Below are 18542 nucleotides of genomic sequence, written 5' to 3'. Positions count from 1 at the left end.
ATAATGTGCCATTTGATGCAGTCAATACAATATAAAATAAATGGCAGAGTTGAAACAGACTGAGCATTGGACAAGTTTGAGATATCAAAGAGAGTCAGCATGGATTTGTGAAGGGTGGGTCATGTCTAACTAATCTAGTTGAATTTTTTGAGGAGGTCATTATGTAACGATCTAACTGAATGACGGTACAGGCTCGAGGGGCTGAATAGCCTACTCCTGTTCTTACGAAAGCATTTACAGCACATATCTCTGGGTCACATGACATTACATATTTACAGAATCTGTGCAACATCATGAGCCCAATCGTCTAGCTGCTTATTTCACTTTCAGCACATCTTTCTCCTATAGTATATGCATGGTACCATAGGGTTGTTTAGACATTGCATGCACAGCAACTGTAAACAGCTTTACAAAATAACTTTTTTTCACCAGATTATAATTGTAGTACCAAGAAAGATTAATATAAGTACGGTATTTGTAGTTCAAATATTTTTGAACCGCACACAACTGAAGATTGCAATGCTTATGGCAGTTTTTAAAAACAACTTCAAGACTGCGGTCAATTAAAGATATTGTAAGTTACTTAATACCGGTTTCAGTAGCATAGTGGTTATGTTACTGGACTAGTAATCCAGAGGCCTGGATTAATAATCCAGAGTCATGAGTTCAAATCCCACCACGGCAGCTGGGGAATTTAAATTCAATTAATTAAATAAAATCTGGAATTTAAAAAAAACTAGTATCAGTAATGGTGGTCATGAAATGACTGGATTGTCATAAAAACCCATCTGGTTCACTAATGTCCTCTTGGGAAGGAAACCTGCGTCCTTACCCGGTCTGGCCTATATATGACAGCAAGGTGGTTGATTCTCACTTGCCCTCTGAAATGGCCTAGCAAGCCACTCAGTTGTACAATCTTGCTACAAAAAGTCATACTAACAATAAAACCGGACAGACCACCAGGCACTGGACACGACAAAGGCAAACCAAGCCCAGTATACCCTGCCAATGTCCCAGATTCTTCCATCACTATCCCTGGGTATGTCCTGTCCCACTGGTAGGACAGACCAACTAGAGTGACAGTGCAGTCAGGAGGGAGTGGCCCTGGGAGTCCTCAACATTGATTCCAGACCCCATGAAATCTCATAGCATCAGGTCAAATATGGGCAAGGAAACCTTCTGCTGATGACCGTCCTCTCAGCTGATGAATCAGTCCTCCTCCATGTTGACCACCACTTGGAGGGCGCACTGAGGGTAGCAAGGGCACATAATGTACTCTGGGTGGGGGACTTCAATGTCCATCACCAAGAGTGGCTCGGTAGCACCACTACTGACCGAGTCCTGAAGGACATAGCTGCCAGATTGGGCCTGTGGCAGGTGGTGAGCAAACTAACACGAGTGAACCTACTTGACCTCGTCCTCACCAATCTACCTGTCGCAGATGCACCTGTCCATGACAGTATTGGTAGGAGTGACCACCGCACAGTCCTTGTGGAGACGAAGTCCCGTCTTCACACTGAGGACACCATCCAACGTGTTGTGTGGCACTACCACCGTGCTAAATGGGATAGATTCAGAACAGATCTAGCAGCTCAAAACTGGGCATCCACGTGGCGCTGGGAGCCCTCAGCAGCAGCAGAATTGTATTCCAGCACAATCTGTAACCTCATGGCCTGGCATATTCCTCACTCTACCATTACCAACAAACCAGGGGATCAACCCTGGTTCAATGAGGAGTGTAGAAGAGCATGCCAGGAGCAGCACCAGGCGTACCTAAAAATGAGGTGCCAACCTGGTGAAGCTACAACTCAGGACTACATGTTCGCTGATGATTGCACAGTGTTCAGTTCCATTCACAACCCCTCAGATGATGAAATAGTCCGTGCCCACTTGCAGTAAGACCTGGACAACATCCAGGCCTGGGCTGATAAGTGGCAAGTAACATTCGCGCCAGACAAGTGCCAGGCAATGACCATCTCCAACAAGGAGAGTCTAACCACCTCTCTTGACATTCAATGGCATTACAGTCACCGAATCCCCCACCATCAACAGCAACTGGGGGTCACCACTGACCAGAAACTTAACTGGACAAGCCATATAAATACTGTGGTTATAAGAGCAGGTCAGAGGCTGGGTATTCTGCAGCGAGCGACTCACCTCCTGACTCCCCAAAGCCTTTCCACCATCTACAAGGCACAAGTCAGGAGTGTGATGGAATACTCTCCACTTGCCTGGATGAGTGCAGCTCCAACAACACTCAAGAAGCTCGACATCATCCAGGACAAAGCAGCTCGCTTGATTGGCACCCCATCCACCACCCTAAACATTCACTCCCTTCACCACTGTTGCACTGTGGCTGCAGTGCGTACCATTCACAGATTGCACTGCAACAACTCGCCAAGGCTTCTTCAACAGCGCCTCCCAACCCCGCGACCTCTACCACCTAGAAGGACAAGGGCAGCAGGCACATGGGTACAACACCACCTGCACATTCCCCTCCAAGTCACACACCATCCCGACTTGGAAATATATTGCCGTTCCTTCATCGTTGCTGGGTCAAAATCCTGGAACTCCCTACCTAACAGCGCTGGGAGAACCTTCACCGCACTGACTTCAACGGTTCAAGAAGGCACTCGCCACCACCTTCTCAAGGGCAATTAGGGATGGGCAATAAATGCTGGCCTTGCCAGCGATGCCCACATCCCTGCAATGCTGTCCTTTAAACTTCATATTCATAATTGATTTATTCCTATCGTTTTCCTGCTCCTAGATGTGCACAGAAAAACTCGTAATGGAAAGGAAATTCCCAGTAGTTGGGAGGAATACCAATAAGCATCTTGTTTATTAACACATTCAAAGAGCTTACATCAATATTACAAAGAGTGTAAAAGCAGCTCACTTATAAATAATATAAATGTTTCCTTTGACTTCAAATATTTTGCATTTAAATCCTCATAATTAATGGCAACAAAGCAGACCAATGCAGTCATAAGAGGTAGCTTTATGTGACTATACATTTATGCTGTCAAATTGTTTCAAAGGTAGAAGGAATACTACAAGCAATCTCCAGTGACTGCTCTGGCACCAATGGAATAAACCAAAAATCAGAAACTACATGAAAAAAATTACCATAATCTGAAAATGATTTCAAGTTACATTAGTGCAAGAATTATGAATACTGTAATAAACCTAATATTGTGTTTGAATAATATATCAAGTTATATATCTAAGAAATTACCAGTGCATTTTCTGTAGTGTTATTCAGGGTAAGTCAGAAGATACTTTGTATCATAATTACTGGATTGTTATACCATGAAATGGAATATAGACAGTTGATCTCTCATTGCAATGCTTACAAAAAATTGCATCTCTTTTTCTATAGCTGTTGACTTGTCTTCCCGCCTTCCTTTGTTTATTTTCCATTTTTTCCCTGTATGCCTCTCTCAAACTTTCACGATGATCTCTGGCTCTCTCATTTACTCTCCCTTTGCGCTGACCTACTCTCTATTGTATGCCTGTTTTTTTCTTCGAATCTCTCTTTATTTAGCTCTGGTGTTCTATATGCTTTTAGCATATTCTCTCCCTCATTCGGCTTTTCGGTACCTTCTGTCTTCTGTATGTTTCATGTTCTCTCTTTTTCGTCTCACCTACCAGATAGATCTGGGATTCCATACCTCTGACAGCCACATAAATGATCTCATCTCTCACTCAGGCTCGGGTGCTAGGATTAAGCAGGAGGCTAGAGTTTGTGGCTAGAATAAGGCAGGTCTGGGGTTGCTGGTCTGGCTGTATTATTATTTTTGCTGTGCACTCTTATCTGTATTTATTTATGTCTGCAGGAGAGTTCTCCCCAGTGTCCTGGCCAATATTTCTACTTCAACTAACATCACTAAAACAGATTATCTGGTCATTATCACATTGCTGTTTGTGGGACCTTGCTGTGCACAAAATTGGCTGCCACATTTCCTACATTACAACAGTGACTACACTTCTAAAGTACTTCATTGGTGTAAATCGCTTTGGGACGTCCTGAGGTCGTGAATGGTGCTATAAGTGCAAGTCTGTCTTTCTTCTATTATTACTGGCTATGCACGGTTTTATAATTATTACAATATATATTGTCGGGAAGCAGTTTTTACTTGCATCTATTATTACTGTGGGCTGCTTACATTATAGTGCCATCAATTATTATTGCTGGCTGGAAGGGCTGGGTTCTGGGCTATGTCTGCATGGATCCAAAAGTTGAGACAAGTACAGCACCAAAAGTCAGGAGTCTATGAGGTCAAGGTTATGGAAAAGGCAGCAGGGTCTGTTGAAATAAATAAGTTAGGAGTTTGTGTTATAGTTTTCTTCCCAAACCACTGAACCAGACTGTTCACAACATCGGTGTACTATGACCCCAAGCTGAATTTCCAATCCCATACCCCCTCCATCACACAAACCATCTATTTGAACCTTTAACATCAACTGCCATTATACCTACATCTGCCATTAAAACCCTTACACATCACCTCCAAACTAGATTACTCCAGTTCTGTCCTGGCCAGCCTCCCATCTTCTACAAATGTTAGCTCATCCAAAACTCTGCCGTTCGTATCCTAAACTGCTCCAAGTCTCACTTGCTTAACACCCTTGTCTACAAAGGCATACAATAGCTCCAAATTTAAAATTCTTATCCCTATGTTTAAATCCTTCCATGGCCTCGCCATTCCCAATCTCCTTAACCTACAATACCCCTATGACCTCCCCTTTCTTCTGATTCCAGCCTTTTGTGTTCCCCCTCCTTCCTTCACCTCACCATTAGCAGCCATGCCTTCAGCCACCTAGGTTTCGCTCTCTGGAATTTCCTCCTTAAATGCCTGTCTACTGTCTGCTCAAGACCCTCCGTAACATACACTTCTTTGAACAAACTTTTGGTTATCTCTCCTAATTTCTCTGCGTTTAGCTCAGCGCCCTTTCCTCACACCTCCCTAAAGCATCTTGGGATATTTTTCTACATTAAAAGGTGCAAGTTGTTGCTGTTGCTACTCATTGCTAATTGGTAGCTTTTGCTACCTGCCTAGTGAATGGAACTTTCTTCAATTGGCTAAAAGTGAACAAATTGGATATCTGAGCCAATCAGCGTAGTAGTTTAATTTGCAAATCGTTCAGTAGTTATTTGAGCAAATCAGGATTTCTTTGGCTACAGACACATGATGCATTTGAAGTGCAATGCCTTTGAGAGGAGCAATGCTATAGACATAAGCTAAACACAAGAGTTTTAATTATATAAATATTAAAAGTTATGCAACTGAGAGGGATTCAACATAATAGAAGTTTAGCACCACAGGATATTGCTCCAGACCACAACTTTCCACTTCCTGTCAATTAGGTTTTGATTTCTGAAGTTCCTTTAGATGAAGCACATCAGTGATCATGTCTTTTTGTAGCAGGATTTTACAACCAAGTGGCTTACCAGGCCATTTCAGAGGGCAGTTAAGAATCAACCACATTGCAGTGGGTCTGGAGTCACACATAGGCCAGACCGGGTAAGGACGTCAGGTTTCCTTCCCTGAAGGACATTAGTGAACCAGATGGGTTTTTATGGCAATCCGGTAGTTTCATAGTCATCATTACTGATACTAGCTTTTTAATCCAGATTTTATTTTAATTAACTGAATTTAAATTCCCCAGCTGCTGTGGCGGGATTTGAATTCATGTCTCCGGATTACTAGTCCAGTAACATAACTATTATGCTACCATACCCATTCTTAGTCAAACTCCCTCTTTGCATTAACTATTTGGATCTTTTACTCACTCATATTTTTCTGGCCAGAGTTCATGGTTGAACTAATCTGTCTTTTGTGACATAATCTACAAAAAATTGAAAAGTCGATAAATCCCAATGACCTGATGATCAACATCCCAAGGTTTTGAAAGAGGTGGCTATAGAGATAGTGGATGCATTAGTTGTCACCTTCCAAAATTCTATAGATTCTGGAATGGTTCCTGCAGATTGGAGGGTAGCAAATTAAGAAAGGAGGGAGAAAGAAAACAGGGAACTACAGACCTGTTAGCCTGACATCAGTAGTAGGGAAAATGCTAGAATCTATTATAACGGATGTGATGACAGGGCACTTAGAAAATAATAATAGGATTTGGCAGAGTCAACATGGATTTATGAAAGGGAAATCATGTTTGACAAACCTATTGGAGTTCTTTGAGATTGTAACTAGTAGAATAGATGAGGGGGAGCCAGTGGATGTGGTATATTTGGATTTTCAGAAGGCTTTCGATAAGGTTCCACATAGCAGATTGGTGAACAAAGCTAGAGCATATGGAATTGGGGGTAATATACTGGCATGGATTGAGAATTGATTAACAGACAGTAGGAATAAACGGGTCTTTTTCAGTTTGGCAGACAGTGACTAGTGGGGTACCGCAGGGATCGGTGCTTGGGCCCCAGCTATTCATATTCTATATCAATGATTTGGATGAGGGGACCAAATGTAATATTTCCAAGTTTGCTTACGACACAAAACTAGGAGAGAGTGTGAGTTGTGAGGAGAATGCAAAGAGGCTTCAAGGGGATATAGACAGACTAAGTGAGTGGGCAAGAACATGGCAGATGGAATATAATGTGGAAAAATGTGAAGTTATCCACTTTGGTAGGAAAAACAAAAATGCAGTGTATTTTTTAAAATGGTGAAAGATTGGGAAAGGTTGATGTTCAAAGGGACCTGGGTGTCCTTGTACATGAGTCACTGAAAGCTAACATGCAGGTGCAGCAAGCAATTAGGAAGGCAAATGGTATGTTGGCCTTTATTACAAGATGATTTGAGTACAGGAGTAAAGATGTCTTACTGCAATTATATAGGGCCTTGGTGAGACCGTACCGGGAGTATTGTGTGCAATTTTGGTCTCCTTACCTAAGAAAGGATATACTTGCCATAGAGGGAGTGCAACAAAGGTTCACCAGACTGATTCCTGGGATGGCGGGATTGTCGTATGAGGAGAGATTGAGTAGACTAGGCCTGTATTCACTCGAGTTTAGATGAATGAGAAGTGATCTCATTGCAACATACAAAATTCTTACAAGGCTCGACAGGGTAAATGCAGGGAGGACATTTCCCCTGGCTGGGGAGTCTAGAACCAGGGGTCACAGTCTCAGAGTAAGGGGTAGGCCATTTAGGACTGATGATGAGAAATTTCTTTACTCAGAGGGTGGTGAATCTTTGGAATTCAAGACCCCAGAGGGCTGTGGAAGCTCAGTCATTGAGTACATTCAAAACAGAGATTGATAAATTTCTAGATATTAAAGGCGTCAAGGGATATGGGGACAGTGCAGGAAAATGGTGTTGAGGTAAAAGGTCAGCCATGATCTTGTTGAATGGTGGAACAAGCTCGAGGGGCCAGATGGCCTACTTCTGCTCCTATTTCTTACGTTCTTATTCTAGGGGCAGAGATTTCTTGGGTATTGAGTGGGGAGAAGGAAAATATCAGAGTAATTAAATTGAGGGGAAAATGTGAGTAACGTAGTAAGACAGTTCACCAGGTTGGGGGCGGGGGCTGGAGAAAATCAGGCAAGGTTTCCATTCATGATTGCTATCCAGTGATTACTTGCTGGATCGTGAATGCATTGTGGGTACCAGGTAGGTGATGCAATTGGTCTGACTGCAATGCCCTTCAACTGTCTCAGCTCCCAACACGAGGAATGGCCAACTTGCTGCGAGGTACCAGAGGCCCCCAAAGAGCCGTGGAAACTGTACTCCAGCGAGGAGGCAGCACCTTCAGCAGCAAAGGGAAGAAACTATCGAGAGATGACCGTTGCACTTTCTTTTTAAAACCGAGGGCTGAAATCGCTTCTGTTTTTCTTCTTCTCCAAGTAGAAGATCCAGTTCCTCCAACTGCCGAATGGATAACCTCATGCTAGGCATCCCCCCATCCCTCTCAGCCTGTTGCTGGGAGGCACACTTCAATCAATCCCAACAAAACCTCCCACTTGATATAACCTTAATACCTCCCCCAAGTATTGTGACTTAGGAATCGGGGTATTGATCTGTGTGAGAATCTACTCTGCCCCATATTTGGTGCTTTACATCTGCCCTCTCAGGCGGATGTAAAAGATCCCATGGCAATATTTCAAAGAAGAGCAGTGGAGGTCTCCTCAGAGTCCCGTCCAATATTTATCCCTCAACCAACAACACAAAAAGAAACAGATTAGCTGGTCATTTATCACATTGCTGCTTGTGGGACCTTGCTGTGCGCAAATTGGCTGCTGTATTTCCTACATTACCACAGTGACTACACTTCAAAAGTACTTCATTGGCTGTAAAGTGCTTTGGGACGTCCTGAGGTCATGAAAGACGCTAAATAAATGCAAGTCTTCCTTTTTCAGTTTTGTTGCCCTTTAAATATATGCACAAACTCGTAAATTTATAGACACACATCGGATCATTGCACTTTTTCCAACATGAACAGCTCCATTTATTCAGAAGTCTTACCTTTTTGCAGACTTTTTCAAAGTTGAGGTTTCTCTGAAGTGCAGTTTTTGAAACATAATCTGGTTTCAAATCCTATGCCAAAAATAAAATACATTTTAGTTTTGTCTTTAAAACTGTTATAGTCTTTACAGTAAAACACTAGATTATGAAACTCCATTGTCATTACAACATGCATCTCTTTTACTGTAATAAAAATACAACAGATCCTCTCCATAAGGCCTTGGCTGAAGTCTCCAGGGTCGATACTATAAGCACATTCAAATTTACTAAGGGTGATTAAAATAGTTTCTTTATTCACTCTTGGTGATGGACATCAATACAATTTACATTTCAGGGCTCTACTGAGTGTGGATGTGTGCTGGAGGACTGGAAAGTGGTCAATGTAGTATCTATTTTTAAAAAGGGAGCTGCAGCTAATCTGGGTAATTATAGGTCTGTTAACTTAACATCTGTGGTAGGGAAAATTTTAGTCTTTAATTAAAGATGAAACTACCATGCATGTGGATAAAAGAAAATAGTTAGAAGTAGCCTGTATGGATTCCAAAAGCGACAGTCATGCTTGACAAACCTCACACAATTCCTTGAGGAGATAATAGACAAGGTTGATGGGAGAAATGCAGCGGATGTAGTGTTTATGAAGTTTAGGAAATCTTTTGACAAGGTACCACACTGGACATTACAAGAGAAGATTAAGGGATACGGAGGATGACACCCTGATTTAAAATGGGAGAATGAGAGCATAAGAGTAAAGAGAAGCTTTTCAGAGTGGGTGGAAGTGAATAGTGGAGTCTCAGAGGGTTCAGTTCTCAGACCACTTCTGTTCACTGTGTATTTCAATGATTTGCATACAGGCCTAGAGGGAGTGGGGTTGAAATTCGCAGATGATATCAAAATAGGAGGTATAGTTCATTCTTTAGAAGACCACAGGAAGCTGCACAGGGATATTGATAAGTTGGAGAATGTGCTAAGAAGTGGCAGATGGAATTCAATGTCAGTAATTGTGAGTTCATGCATTTTGGTAAAATAAACATCAGAAATTAGACTCAATGGAAGTAGGCTCAGAGCTGTGGAACAGCAGAGTGATTGGGAGATAGTGAAGGATATTAAAGGCAGGAGGAGACAGTAGAGGTAAGAATGTTAACTGATGAAGGAGGACGAGGAGTGGAGTCTTCAAAAGTAAGCGATGATAGCTGTTGGTTGGATTTTTGATAGACAAGAATAAACTGTTGGTTTGAAATTAACTTAAGTGGTATCTTAACAGTTGCTAACTGCAGGTTAATGACCTTGTTAAAACAGCATACATAGGAATTTTATGCACTGCGTTAACCAGTGCACTAAAAATAGTGCTCAAAGGAACTTCAGTCAGTCTCCAAAGAATTGAAAAAAACATTGTCCAAAAAAATTGTTTTCATTGTCCCAAAGGCCTGGAAGTCTACGTGTAGTGATTTAACCTCTGTACTGTGAACAGAATTGAAGGTATGTACACTGGCAACATATGATCTTGAAGCAAGTTGATGAGTGTGGAGTGAATCATCTACATGAGTAGATAGGGTAGACTGATGAATATTCCTTTACAGCAAATAAATTACATTTAAAAAGCACCTGCCAAATTTGTATCATTTTGGGATACGTAGGACTGGATTTTCCTTTTTGGGGTGGTGTAACGGTGGAGCGGGACTTCTGCCAGACTCGCCAAATCTGCCCTCCGTTAGCAGAAATCGTGGCATTCCTGCTGCTACCTGAGGCCTACCACCATCTTTCTCCAGGCAGTCCTGGGGACTGACATGAAGATGGACAAAGAGGAAGAAAATCAGCCAGGAACCCAAGTCCCACCCCCTCGCCAGCATTTGAACATGGTGTGCAGGGAAGCAGCAGCTAGCAGAGGCAGGAAATAGAGGTCGGGCTGGGGAGGTGGCGGTAGACTTCAACATCCCAATTTCCCTCTGTTTACACTGCTATCCTGCCCGAATTCAGGCACAATAGCACAGGAAAGTTCACAATCTCTACGATGTACACAGTTATGGATAGTTCATAAAATACTGAATAATGAAAATTAGGACCATAAGACAACCAGCAGATCTTCTTAGCTTTCTCATCTGAAGCAATGGTTGACAGCATATGAGAAAATGTTTCACAGATTTAGAAAGTCACATCATGAGGTAGTAAAAAGTTTCATCCTACTATGTTCACATATCAGAAGGAGAACTCACCAAAACTTAGGACAACAACTAGAAATTTTGTTTTTTTATTTGTTCATGGGATGTGGGCATCGCTGGCATCCCAAAGTGCCCTCGAGAAGGTGGTGGTGAGCCACCTTCTTCAACTGCTGAAGTCAGTGTGAAGGTTCTCCCACAGTGCTGTTAGGAAGGGAGCTCCAGGATTTTGACCCAGCGATGACGAAGGAACGGGGATATATATCCAAGTCGGGATGGTGTGTGACTTGGAGGGGAGCGTGCAAGTGGTGTTGTTCCCATGTGCCTGCTGCCCTTGTCCTTGTCCTTCTAGGTGGTAGAGATCGCAGGGTTGGGGGGTGCTGTTGAAGAAGCCTTGGTGAGTTGCTGCAGTGCATCCTGTAGATGGTACACACTGCAGCCACTGTGCGCCGGTGGTGAAGGGAGTGAATGTTTAGGATCGTGGATGGGGTGCCAATCAAGCGGGCTGCTTTGTCCTGGATGGTGTCGAGCTTCTCGAGTGTTGTTGGAGCTGCACTCATCCAGGCAAGTGGACAGTATTCCATCACACTCCTGACTTGTGCCTTGTAGATGGTGGAAAGGCTTTGCGGAGTCAGGAGGTGAGTCACTCGCCGCAGAATACCCAGCCTCTGACCTGCTCTTGTAGCCACTCTCTCTTGTTGGAGATGGTCATTGCCTGGCACTTGTCTGGCGTGAATGTTACTTGCCACTTATTAGCCCAAGCCTGGATGTTATCCAGGTCTTGCGGAATGCGGGCACGGACAGCTTCATTATCTGAGGGGTTGGGAAAGGAACTGAACACCGTGCAATCATCAGCGAACATCCCCATTTCTGACCTTATGATGGAGGGAAGGTCATTGATGAAGCAGCTGAAGATGGTTGGGCCGAGGACACTGCCCTGAGGAACGCCTGCAGCAATGTCCTGGGGCCGAGATGATTGGCCTCCAACAACCACTACCATCTTCCTTTATGCTAGGTATGACTCCAGCCATTGGAGAGTTTTCCCCCCGATTCCCATTGACTTCAATTTTACTAGGGCTCCTTGGTGCCACACTCGGTCAAATGATGCCTTGATGTCAAGGGCAGTCACTCTCACCTCACCTCTGGAATTCAGCTCTTTTGTCTGTTTGGACCAAGGCTATAATGAGGACTTGAGCTGAGTGGTCCTGGCGAAACCCAAACTGAGCATTGGTGAGCAGGTTATTGGTGTATAAGTGCCGCTTGATAGCACTGTCGACCCACCTTCCCATCACTTTGCTGATGACTGAGTGTTGACTGATGCGGTGGTAATTGGCCGGATTGGATTTGTCCTGCTTTTTATGGACATGACATATCTGGGCAATTTTCCACATTGTCGGGTAGATGCCAGTGTTGTAGCTGTACTGGATCTGCTTGGCTAGAGGCATGGCTTGTTCTGGAGCACAAGTCTTCAACACCACAGCCGGGATGTTGTCGGGGCCCATAGCCTTTGCTGTATCCAATGCACTCAGCTGTTTCTTGATATCACGTGGAGTGAATCAAATTGGCTGAAGACTGGCTTCTGTGATGGTGGACATCTTGGAATAGGCCAAGATGGATCATCCACTCGGCACTTCTGGCTGAAGATGGTTGCAAACACTTCAGCCTTGTCTTTTGCACTCATGTGCTGGATTCTGCCATCTTTGAGGATGGGGATGTTTACAGAGCCTCCTCCTCCTGTTTGTTGTTTAGTTGTCCACCACCATTCACGACTGGATGTGGCAGGACTGCAGAGCTTTGATCTTATACATGGTTTGTGGAATCACTTAGCTCTGTCTATACCATGTTGCTTCCGCTGTTCAGCATGCTGTTGTTGCTTCACCAGGTTGGCACCTCAGTTTTAGGTATGCCTGGTGCTGCTCCTGGCATGCTCTTCTACACTCCTCATTGAACCAGGGTTGATCCCCTGGCTTGTTGGTAATGGTAGAGTGAGGAATATGCTGGGCCATGAGGTTACAGTTTGCGGTGGAATACAATTCTGCTGCTGCTGATGGCCCACAGCGCCTCATGGATGCCCAGTTTTGAGCTACTAGATCTGTTCTGAATCTATCCCATTTAGCACGGTGGTAGTGCCACACAACACGTTGGATGGTGTCCTCAGTGTGAAGACGGGACTTAGTCTCCACAAGGACTGTGCGGTGATCACTCCTACCAATACTGTCATGGACAGATGCATTTACGACAGGTAGATTGGTGAGGACAAGGTCAAGTAGGTTTTTCCCTCGTGTTAGTTCGCTCACCACCTGCCACAGGCCCAGTCTGGCAGCTATGTCCTTCAGGACTCGGCCAGCTTGGTCGGTGGTGCTACCGAGCTACTCTTGGTGATGGACATTGAAGTCCCCCACCCAGAGTACGTTCTGTGCCCTTGCTACCCTCAGTGCTTCCTCCAAGTTGCTCAACGTGGAGGAGGACTGATTCATCAGCTGAGGGAGTGCGGTCGGTGGTAATCAGCAGGAGGTTTCCGTGCCCATGTTTGGCCTGATGCCATGAGATTTCACGGGGTCCGGAGTCAATGTTGAGAACTCCCAGGGTCATTCCCTCCTGACTGTATACCACTGTACCACCACCTCTGGTGGGTCTCTGTCCTTCCATCACCAGGATGGTGATAGAAGAGTCTGGGAGATTGGCTGAAAAGTATGATTCTGTGAGTATGGCTACGTCAGGCTAGACTAGTCTATGGGTCAGCTGTCAATTTTGGCACAAGTCCTCAGATGTTAGTGAGGAGGACGTCGCAGGGTCGACTGGGCTTGGTTTGCATGTATATGCTAGGTTTTATTCTTACTGTGACTTTCTGTAGCGAGATTGTACAACTGAGTGGCTTGCTAGGCCATTTCAGAGGGCACATATAGACCAGACCGGGTAAGGACCGCAGGTTTCCTTCCCTGAAGGACATCAGTGAACCAGATGGGTTTTTACGACAATCCGGTAGTTTCATGGTCACCATTACTGATACTAGATTTTTTAAATTCCAGATTTTTATTTAATTAATTGAATTTAAATTCCCCAGTTGCCGTGGCGGGATGTGAACTCATGACTCTGGATTATTAATCCAGGCCTCCGGATTACTAGTCCAGTAACATAAACCTCTATGCTACCGTACCCGCTCTCTGCTTGTTCTCTCCCCATGAAAACCGAAAGTGATACTGGGGATCTATGTGGAAAACTTGAAAGGCTGATAGTGGTAATTTTATTTTTGTAGTCTTGGGGTGGAAGTTGCAAATCAGATTTTAAGCAGTAATGACCCCCTAATGCACAGATTTGCTTCAAGTAGAAATTGTTAGCCCAAATTCATGAATTTTCTTTAGGCCCTGATGGCTGGGGTTGGCTCATAAAATACATCGATGGGAAAACCGCATTTTTGGCCACTACGGGCAGCCTGAATACTCAGCCTGAACATGATTTTATCTAACTTGTATTAAAAGGATTTGAGCACATAATCTAGGTTGATATTCAATGCAGTACCGAGGGGGTGCTGACATTAAACTGTGGCATGATGAACCTGTTCTGATAGACATTAACAATCCAATGGCACTTTGCAATTTCTACATATTTCTAGTCAAAGATAATGAGAGAACTCTCCCAGTCTTCTGGTCAACATGCTTTTCTGAACAAATACCACCAATAAAAGATTAACTGGTCATTCTCCAGAGGACTGGGGAATTGCAAATGTTACAACCCTTGTTCAAAAAAGGGTGCAAGGATAAACCTGGAAACTACAAGCCAGTCAGTTTAATCTCGGTGGTGGTAAAGCTTTTAGAAACGATAATCCGGAACAAAATTAACAGTCACGTGGACAAGTGTGGATTAATTAAGGAAAGCCAGCATGGATTTGTTAAAGGCAAATCGGGTTTAGCTAACTTGACTAAGTTTTTTGATGAGGTAAAAGAGAGGGTTGATGAGAGCAATGCGGTTGGTGTGGTGTATATGGACCTCCAAAAGGAATTTGATAAAGTGCTACATAAATGGCTTGTCAGCAAAGCTGAAGCCCATGGAATAAAAGGGGCAGTGGCTGCATGGATACGAAATTGGCTAAGTGACAGGAAACAGAGGTTAGTGGTGAACGGCTGTTTTTCGGACTGGAGGAAGGTATACAGTGGTGTTCCCCAGGGGTCGGTACTAGAACCACTGCATTTTTTTGATATATATTAATGATTTGGACTTGGGTGTACAGGGCATAATTTCAAAATTTGCAGATGACAAAACTTGGAAGTGTACTAAACATTGAGTAGGACAGTAATAGACTTCAAGAGGACATAGACAGGCTGGTAGAATGGGCGGACACATGCAGAGAAGTGCAAAGTGATACATTTTCGCAGGAAGAACAAGGAGAGGCAATATAAACTAAATGGTACAAATCTAAAGGGGGTGCAGGAACAGAGAGACCTGGAGTTTTACATGCACAAATCTTTGAAGGTGGCTGGATCAAGTTGAGAAAAGAGTTAAAAAAGCATATGGGATCCTGGGCCTTATTAATAGAGGCATTGAGTACAAAAGCAAGGAAGTTATGTTGAAACTTTATAAAACACTGGTTTGGCCACAACAGGAGAATTGTGTCCAATTCTGGGCACCGCACTTTAGGAACGACGTGATGGCCTTCGAGAGAGTGCAGAAAAGATTTACTGGAATAGTACCAGGGATGAGGGACTTCAGTTACGTCGATAGTCCGGAGAAGCTGGGGTTGTTCTCCTTCGAGCAGAAAAGGTCGAGAGGAAATTTGATTGAAGTGTTCAAAATCATGAAGGGTTTAGATAAAGTAAATAAAGAGAAACTGTTCCCATTGGCGGAAGGGTCGAGAACCAGAGGACACAGATTTAAGGTGACTGGCAAAAGAAACAAAGGCGACGTAAGGAAAATCTTTTTTATGGAGCGAGTGGTTATGATCTGGAACGTACTGCCTGAAAGGGTGGTGGAGGCAGATTCAATCGTGGCTTTCAAAAGGGAATTGGATAAGTACTTGAAAGAAAGAAAAAGATTTGCATGGCTACGGGGAAAGGGTGGGAGAGTGGGACTAGCTGGATTGCTCTTGCAGAGAGATGGTACAGACTTGATGGGCCAAATGGCTTCCTTCTGTGCTGTAACCATTCTATGATTTTATTTCAGCAAAGCTGGTTATGTCACATAAAACATTTAAGCTGATGGAAAAGAAACCTGAGTCAGTGAAAAATATGAAGGCAATATGTGTTATATTCAGAACTCCAGCCAAAACTTTTAATAACTGCTTTGTATTGCAGCTTAATACAATGTACATGTTCCATATCATGGCCTAAAGGAGTTCCCATGGACACACATGGAATTTATTCCACTTTCAGTAAGTATCAATCAGTTGAAAAAACACATGTACATCCATCTTTCACTGCACGTTCTGACAATAAAATGACACCAGATGAATCTCTAAGCATTCTGGGGCAGCACCAAATACTACTTGTTACTGTTTTGTTGATTTATTTAACAATACCAAAATCACACACACATACCTAGTATCACACAACTAGAACACTACACATGCAATTTGTTTTTACTGTACATCATGAATTATGTAATGTCCTTTGTGCATAGAATAAATGCTGCATTTCGCAGCTTTATGTGTGGTTTCCTCCATTTTTCTGTTTTCTAATTACCACCTTCAGCCTCAAGCTGCCCACCATCTCTGATCATTAAAGCCAAGATAGTTACAAAAATTATTTGAGGATAAATTTCCTCTTTTCCCTCCCCTGTCATACACCAACTATGGTTGATATGGCAGTTAAGCAATCCACTCCCTTAGGACCCTGCAAATGCCACTCTATTACCAGCTGCTAGAAGCTGAGATCGGAAACTAAGTACGTGATTGCAAGTGTGAACCATGTCCCACTACAACAATAATGGGCAGGATTTAACTGTGAAAAACAGGTGGATTGGGTGCGGGCGGCATTGAAAATTGCAACAATTTCAGATCCGCCTCCAACCTGCCCATTTCTGGTTTTCACTGGGTGGGGGGGAAACGAGGGGCAGGCAACCAACCCGCTGCCAGGAGGTGGGTTGGTCACTAAAACCGTTCAAGGTGGCTGCGGGCCTCCATTTTTTCAGGTTTTGCGATTGCAACCCCTGGGGGCCAGAATTCCTGGGGCTTCTCCTTCACGCCATATCACAGGAGGCAAGAAGGCTCGAAACAGAAGTTAAGTGTCTTTCTGGCACAGCTTGTGGGACCGGAGGGGCATGAGTGCTTTCCCCAGGCCCAACAAGCCAACCTGCACCGATCCCCCCAACGATCGCGGACCCCGGATCCCGACCCCCTACCTTGGTGATTGACACCCAAGCCTCCACGTCCCGCCATTCCCATGCCGATCGGTGCATCTGTGCCCACCCATGCCCCACCCCCATCCATACAATCTAATACTTATCTGAAGCCTTACCTTTTTACGTCCTCTTCCTTGCCCTGCTCCCATTTGACTGAGACCAGCCTGTCAATCAGGCCGGCCTGTCGGGCAGCAAACCAACAAAAAAAATAAAAGACGTCCTTACGAACCCGTGCTTCCGGGTTTCCCTGCCGCGATTTGACCCCCCCCACCCCCCGAGTCAAAATTCTGCTTTACAACTTGCACTTATATAGCGCCTTTAACATAGTAAAACGTCCCAAAGCACTTCATAGGAACATTACCAAACAAAATGTGACACCGAGCTACAAAAGGAGATATTAGGACAGGTGACCAAAAGCTTGGTCAAAGAGGTAGGTTTTAAGGAGAGTCTTAAAGAAGGAGAGAGAGGTACAGAGGCGGAGAGGTATAGGGAGGGAATTCCAGAGCTTAGGGCCTAGGCAGCTGACGGTACGAACAGCAATGATGGAGCGATTAAAATCGGGGATGTGCAAGAGGCCAGAATTGGAGGAGCGCAGAGATCTCAAGAGGGTTGTAGGGGTGGAGGAGGCTGCAGAGATAGGGAGGGGTGAGGCCATGGAGGGATTTGAAAACAGCGATGAGAATTTTAAAATTGAGGCGTTGCCGGACCAAGAGCTAATATAGGTCAGCAAGCACAGGGGTGATGGGTGAATGGGACTTAGGATTCAGGCAGCAGAGTTTTGGATGAGCTCAAGTTTATGGAGGGTGGAACATGGGAGGCTGGCCAAGAGAGAATTGAAATAGCCCAGTCTGGAGGTAACAAAGGCACAGATGAGGGTTTCAGCAGCAGATGAGCTGAGGCAGGAGTGGAGACATGTGATGTTACGGAGGTGGATGTAGGTGGTCTTGATGATAGAGCGAATATGTGGTCGGAAACTCATCTCAGAGTCAAGGTTGTAAACGGTCTGGTTCAGCCTCAGACAGTGGCCAGGGAGAGGGATGTTGTTGGTGGCTAGGGATTGGAGTTTGCAGTGGGGACCAAAGACAGTTGCTTCTGCCTTCCCAATATTTAGGAGGAGGAAATTTCTGGTCATCCAGTACTGGATGTCGGACAAGCTACGTGACAAATTAGAGACAGTGGCAGGGTTGAGAGAGGTAGTGGTGAGGTAGAGCTGGGTGTCGTCAGCGTACATGTGGAACCTGACATTGTGTTTTCGGATGATGTTGCCGAGGGGCAGCATGCAGATGGGAAATAGGAGGGGGCCAAGGATAAATCCTTGGGGGATTCCAGAGTAATGGTGCGCGAGTGTGAAGAGAAGCCATTGCAGCTGATTTTCTGGCTATGACTGGATAGATAAGAATGGAACCAGGCGAGGGGAGTTCCACCCATCTGGACGACGGAGGAGATGCGTTGGAGGAGGATGGTGTGGTCAACCGTGTCAAAGGCTGCAGACAGGTTGAGAAGGATGAGGAGGGATAGTTTACCATGGTCACAGTCACATAGGATGTGACTTTGACACGAGCTGTTTCAATGC

At 44.4% G+C, this 18542-nt stretch overlaps 1 protein-coding gene across 2 annotated transcripts in view; it reads right to left on the bottom strand.

Moving 5' to 3' along the window:
* Window positions 1-18542, bottom strand: part of srfbp1 (serum response factor binding protein 1) — a 186133-nt gene that overhangs the window by 46700 nt on the left and 120891 nt on the right. Inside the window, exon 4 of one of the 2 annotated variants that reach the window (XM_067983019.1) lies at window positions 8484-8555. The exons of the other annotated variant lie outside the window; for it this stretch is intronic. Coding sequence (XP_067839120.1) covers window positions 8484-8555 — 72 coding nt within the window. The remainder of the gene's footprint in view (window positions 1-8483; window positions 8556-18542) is intronic. 2 annotated transcript variants of the gene reach the window in all.

Source organism: Heptranchias perlo, chromosome 4, assembly GCF_035084215.1.
Source record: "Heptranchias perlo isolate sHepPer1 chromosome 4, sHepPer1.hap1, whole genome shotgun sequence".
NCBI lineage: Eukaryota > Metazoa > Chordata > Chondrichthyes > Hexanchiformes > Hexanchidae > Heptranchias > Heptranchias perlo.
This window is presented reverse-complemented; position numbering and strand designations above follow the sequence as displayed.